General features: G+C 38.0%; 1 protein-coding gene across 1 annotated transcript; it reads right to left on the bottom strand.

Annotated features, from left to right (window-relative positions):
• Positions 1-3544: 3544 nt before the first annotated feature.
• LOC129757783 (B-cell lymphoma/leukemia 11B) lies at positions 3545-5027 on the bottom strand. The gene has a single exon (XM_055755086.1). It carries the CDS (start codon positions 4800-4802, stop codon positions 3603-3605), a length of 1200 nt encoding a protein of 399 aa, XP_055611061.1. The 5' UTR covers positions 4803-5027; the 3' UTR covers positions 3545-3602.
• Between the last annotated feature and the right edge of the window lie 2585 nt (positions 5028-7612).

Below are 7612 nucleotides of genomic sequence, written 5' to 3'. Positions count from 1 at the left end.
AATAATCATGTGGAAGACTTTTTTTTTAAATTAAAATAAGATTTTTTTCATAAAAAAAACTTCCAAACTTAAAAATAAACTGTTATGTTAATGTTATACTTAATATTTGTGATTTTTAGCCTAATTGAAACAAACTTTGATTAAAAATTTGAAATTTTGAGATTCAATTAACAACCAAATTTATAAGTTTGTGATCTCTTGAATTCCTCAACGAAGTACAAAATTTGATATTTTTTTCTTGATTGTAAAACTCATTTACGAGCTTAATCATATTCTGAATTTTTATCCTGCATTCTGGATCTGAATTCTGCACCTGTATTCAATTAAAGATTTTTGAATTTCTTTCAAAATTTCGATATAATTACTGAAATGAACAAAAATTCCCGAATCTTAAGTTCAGATCAGAATTTTGAAGTTTTGTTTCAGGACCCTCATTCATGAATCTATAATTTTAATTCTGAAGTTGTGGGTTGAATTTTGAATAATCAATCTGATTCAGAGTTTTCAATTATTCATCGCCGTTTGAAGCTTTGTCGAATAAGAATTTTTCAAAAGAATTAAATTGAAAAACTTGTGACTGAAAGCCGAAAACCATCTCACTTGAAGAAAATTATTATCAAAATATTGTAAATGCATATGATTTTCGTAAATCATGAATCAAACTGCAAAAACTAATTTGAACCTGGATTTCAAAACAGCTTTTCTGAATCAAAAATCAAGAATCCTAAACTGGATACAGATCCGTAATATCAACAAAAAAAATACAATTTTGGGTTTAGGAATTTGGAATCAGAAGCTCTGAAATGAGTCAAATATCATTGAAAATTTTATATTTAGAGCTGGTTTTCTATGAACAAGTGAGAAATTTTTTAAAAACTGTAGCAGAATTCTGACCTTTGGATGGGTTTTTGAGGTTTTGGCATATGTTTTGAGTCAAGATAGTTGCTCTTGAACTTAACAAAAACTCAAAATGAAAGATTAAGATTTCAAAATGCAAAGCTCAATCTGTGCGTTAATTTCAGAATAATTATTTTTTCTTTAAATTTATATTTTTTTACATCAAAATTTTCCACCAGAGCAAAGAGTACTTAGATCAACTTTGAAGTTTACCCAATTAGAGCAAGTTCACTGGTGTTGAGAAAAAGTGGTGAAAATTTTGTCTCTTTATGCACATTTTGAAAATTTTGTCATGCAAAAACATTAACAAGATCTGCGGCCTTCAAGTTTTTTAACAACATGTGTTGTAGTTTCGCATGCTGTGATGCAAAAATAGCAACATTTCTATCACATACGGCTGAAATAGGAACAGTGCTGTAAAAAAAATACAACGCCCAAAGATCGTGAAAACATTTTTGCTTGGTAAAGTTTTCAAAATGTCAAAATTTCTACCACTTTTTCACAACACCAGTAAACTTGCTCTTACAGCTCAATTGTTTGAGGTGGCGTGTTCGATTGGTTATCCAAACAACTAAAAGTTTAAGTTTTGATGAAGATTTTGGAAGCTCTTATTCCCATATAGCTGGACTAGCATGCTCCAACCCTCTAAATAAATTGCGGATCTAATACAAGATACATATCTTGTTTTTTTGCTCATTGCAAATGTGCTACATTCAGATGTTATAAATTTCATAAAGAAACTACACTGGGTTCTTTTTTTAATCGATTGTTGTGTAAAAAAAAAAAAACAAACGGCCAAAATTATCGCTAATTTCGAGTCAACTGGCCAACTTAGACTTTAAATCGTTTATTTCCAACTTGAAAGAACATTTTGAGGTGATTTGAGTGAAAACTCAAAGATTTGTTTTGGATATTGTTTTATACTACGGTTGTTCCGGATCTTCCGCAGAATCTCCAAGTGGCCCTTCAGGTCCATGCTTCTTTTGAGAAGTTACGTCTGAATCTGTTGACCACCCAAGAGTGTTTTGGAAAAAAAGCGGGAATGTCTAGGACCCGTTTTTGACAAGTTCGAAAATCATCTTTTTTCGAAAAAAATCGGGTAAAATAAAATCGTGTAATATAGAACCGTTTGAAAAAAGAATCCAGTGTAAAAATATCAAACACCATATTTCGGTAACTCGAATTAAAATGTATCCGTACAAATTGGGCAAGTGATTTCTGAGATATACAAGGCCGAATTCGGCGGTCCTTAATGTGCTAAACAGCACTGTACTCAAAATCCAACTTCAGCGAAATTCTTATTTTTTTCAAAATTAAGTTTTAAATGACGGAGCCAATTTATACTTACTCACATCACTTAAGTTTCAATTGACGGGCACTTCAAATTGTCAACTCTTTTAGCCTCGCCCTGAAATTCACTTCAAACTCACTTTACTGGTCACTTCCTTGAGTGAATTTCGTTTGAACGGTCACTGAGGATTCACATGAACTTACGTATGGGAAAAAATTTACTTCAGATGTCATACTCTATTCAATTAAAATACACGGTTTAGTTTTCCAAACCTGGCAAAGAAATGTTATCCGAATTGATCTTCGTTTAGGTGCTGTTCAAGGACGCCAGGTGTGAAGGGTTTGTAATATAGCTCCTTTGACAAAGCAGTTTCCTCCTGAGCCAATGTTCATGAGTTCAAGCCCAAGAGTAAACATCGAACACAGTTGTACAGAATAAGGTTTTCAAAAACTGTCCGCCAACTGCAACGTTGATATAAATTTGCAATTGATGTTAGAACGACTTTAATCGAAAAAAGCCAGGTTCGCACATTTTTCAGAAAAAAAAAATCAAATTTTTGAACGTACGTCTAGATTTATTCTGAAACACAGATGAATCTGAATCTGAAACCACAAAAAAAATCCACACTTCAAGAATCCTAACCGGAAAACATTATTCAAGATAGCTCCTTATCAAATATGTTTGAGAATGCATAGTTTGATTTAAGGTAAATGTTCCCGAAGTTTACATCAAAGGCATGGTTGACTAATTAGTATTTTCAAAACAATGACCTACCTGTAATGAACACCATTAAACGTTGTTTAACAAATATGATTACATATTTGTCTTAAGTGGAGTAACATTGCGTTTTGATTTTAAACTGCAAATTGTTTCAGAAACGTTGCTTGAAATAACTGACTGAGATGCTCTCAATCTTGGCCCCTTTTCCTGTTTATAGGTCCCTAAAATTGGCCCTCGTTAAAGCAGTATGATTAATCGACAAGTTTTTATCGAAGGTCACTGGGTCGCACAACATACAGCAAAATTCAACTGTTTCAAATATTTATTCTGAGGAAAATACTTCAAATGGTGACAATGCGTGTTAGTCTGAATGTGATCTAGAAAAAATTGAAAATATAATCAGTTGAATGGGAATTCAATCCCTTACTATTACTTGGTCAGGGACTTATCGAATACTGGCTTGTGATGGAAAACGATTCTATGAGTGTCTAAAGATTTGATTTTTCCAACACAACGTTCAACCTTAAATGAATCTTTCTATGCTATCCACCAAATCGTCTTTTGTACCGGCGATGAACTCCCTCACAGTTCCCTATAATTACTAACTACAAACCGATTTTAAACATAACAAATATTGCACCCGGGAAAAAAGAAATAACTACCCTTAAAACTACCTTTTCGATGGGACTCATCCTTACGACCGCTTCCCGTGATGATGCTGATGATGAACTTGCATTCCACCGACGGATGCGGCGGCATTCCTCTTCTTCGGATCCAAAAGATCCCCGGCCTTATCCTGGTGGGCGGTCATGTGCCGCGTCAGGTGATGCCGCTCCCGGAAGCTCTCGTTACAAACCGGACACTTGAGCTTCTCCTCCCGCTTCCGCCGGTTCGGGTCCTGGTGGTGCTCGTTCTTGTGGTGGGATCGCATATGGTACACCAGATCGCTGGTCATCCGGAAGCTGATGTTACACTTGGCACAGGTATTCTGGGCACTCATCGAGAAGGCCGTCATTGCGTTGGGGAGAAAGGTTGATAGGATGGCGGCGGCTGCTGGGTTCCTTATGATCCCGTCTACTTCCGGGAGCAGAGTTGGTTGCGGGTTGGCGGCAAATGGCATGAACGGTGGAGTTGGGAAGTAGTTTTGAGGGAGGTCGGAGTCTTGGAGGGTTTGGCGGTAGATCATGGGTTTGGTCTTGGACGGTTGTTGGGGGGAAAGTTCTGATGGGTGCTGAGGGCTACTTCCGTTTAAGGGGAACGGGTAGTCGTAGCGGAAGTTGATTGGGGCTCCCGGGCTGATGGAGATTGGTGGGCTGGTTGATGGGCAGCTGTCTGGACTGAGCGGTGGAACTGGCGAGTCCGATACGTTGATGCTTGTTACTTTGGAGAAAGCACTCCGAGGAAGTTCGGAGGCTAGGAAGTTTTCGGCAGCTTTTTCGCGGATGGCTAATAAGTTGGTTGGAGTTTCGTAGAGACGTGAGTTTGGGAACGAGTAGGATAATCTCTCCGGGGTGAGATCATGATGAGGACTTCTTTCTTGAGGCTTTGGTCTACTAAGTAGATCAAAGTTGAAGTTACGTTCCTCAACTGGTCGAATGGGACTGAATCCGTTTTTAACGGACAGATCTTCCGAACGGGTTGATTGAGTTGAATCACTTTCCACATCGATCGTTGGGGAGTCAATGGTTTTCACTTGTTTGGACTTAAGTTTATCGTCTGGCATCATTAGAAATGCTACGTCGAACGAACGCTTGCCGGAATTCTTTCGGCCACCGTAACTATCCATTTTGGTATGAGCCATTTCAATTCCGGCCACGTCACTTTCACAAGCACTCGGACAGTGTCCGTTAATTTTCACGACATTCAATCGAGACTGTCGAATGTCCATCGTCATCGTCCACTTTACCGCCACGAGTGTCAATCACACAAATCTTCCCACTGACTATTGATTCAAATATATTCCGATCACGTTTTGTCCACACAAAAGTTCCCAAAAGGAAAAACTCTTATCCTTGATAACAGAAGTTTGTCAGTGCCTACTTTATGAACAGAGAAAAAATCCTGTCACATGCAGCAGAATCTGAACGGGAAAACTACCAGAAGCCACTTGTTTCCTCGAAATCTGCTGCTAAACTGTTTTTGATTGCCAGTCTGCGCCCGGTTCTATACTCTGCTCAACTTCGAATGGACGGACCAGAATCCGAGGGACGATTTCCCGGGTTCGAACAGGGGGAAACACAACTCCCGGGGAAACAGCGAAGCAGTATAAAAATCACGAACATATCGTTCCGAACGCGCACGGTGTTGCTGATCAGAGACGCACACACACCAACAACCCAACTGGCCAAACTGCTGCCTCTCATTCAGTTTACTGCCGTCAGGACCAGAACCAGAAGCAGAACAGAACAAGGCCGACAATTATAATATACATAAACATAGGGGGACCCGTAGCATACGGGGTTGGAAAATATTGTTCCCTCATCAGAAGAACGTTTTCCATCCGGTTCGGTCCACGGTAGCTGTTTGCTAGAATGAGGGAGAAACTCGCCAATGAGAGCAAGAAGCAAAAAGGACCAACAAGAGAGAAACTCTTTCCATTCTCAGCTAAAGGAAACCAGAAACCCTACTCATCCTTAGAGAGCAAAAGGGACAGCAAGTGCGCCAACTCAACAGCACATATGCACGAACACATGAAAAAGCGATCGAAAAGCTTTCAATATGATGTATTTAACGCAATATATTTCATGTTTCCGCCCCTCTCGAGTCGACACCCAACCCCCAAAATGGATCCTTTTGCTTTTCCCTATCGGGGAGTCGGGGGAGCAAAATGGTGGCGGCGCACCAGTCAGTCCGAGTGCTGGAATGCCAATCGATGTCTTGCCTGCTTGAAACGCACACCCGTTGCTCATCAACTAGCATATTCTCCGAGGGGACGAATGCTTCCTTCCGACAACGACGGGGTTGGTTTTTTGACGATTGACAACCCCCAAGCTGTCCCAACCACCACCCACTAAACTGCTTCTTGTGTAAACTTTTGTTGTGTCTCTGGCAACACCAGCTCAAACAAGACCTGTTCTCGAAAGAATGGAATGATGCGAAAGGAGCCTTATGTAGAACGGATTTTGATGCTTTGCTGTTGCCGCATATTTGCGGGACATGGCCATAACTCACCGAAGCCCTTTCATTGGTTGATTTTCGAATGTGGATTCCTTTCGGGGAAGGCAGTGATTCCGAACGATATGAGAAAAAATCACAAAAGTACTTTTCAATATTATTGATAATTTTAATTACACCAAGGTTTTTTATGGGCTTTTATTTGCAATTAGTTCAGTATTTTTAAATGGTTCCCTTAATTAACACGACATCTGAGAGAAAGAATTCTAAGTTTTTTTTTCAAGCAAAAACCTTATAGATGTTGAAATTTGGGAGAAGCTTAGCTTTGAGGCTTGAAAGATAAAACATGAGAACGGTAACCAGAGACTGGAGACCTTGAGACCTGATACCAAAGACATGAGATTTGAACTATAGACAATAGACCACAGCCCTGAGGCATGATACCTGAGACATCTCAAGTAACAATTTAAGTTTTATGCCAACCTTCACAGCTCGCTTAAAACTATTTCCTAAAGCTATTTTATATGCCAAAGCGCATTCTATGCATTCGCACAACTACTTTAAAGCTAACATATGGCCCAGTTGGCCCTGTTTTGTTAACGTCTTTAAAGCTTATTTAAAACATCCAACAGAATAGTTTTATTCGACCTTATAGACATGACTTTAAGAAACCCTTAAGAGATCTCTTAAGACTATCCACAGCTCTTTTAAAACTATGTCATGGAATCTGATAGGAGCATTGAAATTCATTACCTATACAACAAATAGTACCGCAAACATTGTCAAATTTGTCAAAAAGTCTAGTTTTTAGTATTATAATATTTTTTGCAGCAAGATGGCATCAGTAATTTCGATTGAATTTCACAATCAACATGGCGTTTAGTCAGTAAATATTGAAAATCTTAAAGCAGTTATAAAACAGTTTAAAATTATTTTATGTCAGTTAGAAAAATGTTGTAATAAAACAATTTCAATAAACAGTTTAAAATAGATTTAATAGACCTTGAATCTTCGTTTGACGTTTCTCTAAATGGAATACACGCTCATTATGGATTTATCCATTTTTGAGCAAGAGAAGTTTGTCGCAATAATTAAATGAGAACATTTCGATTTTTTGATTGGCAAAAGGCATTCATGCATCTATTTGTTTTGTTTTCTTTTGACTATGAGGATGGACAATAATCTTTATATAACAAGAAGTTAACAAAATAACCTCAGACTGTTATGGAATAGATCATTTTCTATCATCAAAACCTGAATCTTGAATTCCGATATAATTGAATTTTGAATATGTTGTAAGGTTATCAACTGTTAAAACAGTTGAATGGAAAAAGTTTTTTGCAAACAGTTTGCTATTGGTTTAGGAAACGCTATTATTAATAGTATGCACCGACAAAAGTACTGGAAAAATCTCATTTCAAGTGCGCCCTTAAAAAAATATGTTGATAGCTCATATTTCGAAGTTCGGGCTGAGGCATCACTGGGAAGTGTGCGTGCATGTATGAGTACATTTTCATTTCCATGTAAAGTCAAACGAATTTTTGGATAACTGCGTGATTTAACTGCATCCCGTTAGAGAATTCTAGTTTA

This window comes from Uranotaenia lowii, chromosome 3, assembly GCF_029784155.1.
Source record: "Uranotaenia lowii strain MFRU-FL chromosome 3, ASM2978415v1, whole genome shotgun sequence".
Classification (NCBI taxonomy): Eukaryota; Metazoa; Arthropoda; class Insecta; order Diptera; family Culicidae; genus Uranotaenia; species Uranotaenia lowii.
Note: the sequence above shows the minus strand (reverse complement) of the source record. Positions and strands in the feature narration are given on the sequence as shown.

Excerpts from the sequence above, each read along its gene's own strand:
- LOC129757783 (XM_055755086.1), bottom strand. The coding sequence starts at position 4,802 with ATGACGATGGACATTCGACAGTCTCGATTGAATGTCGTGAAAATTAAC.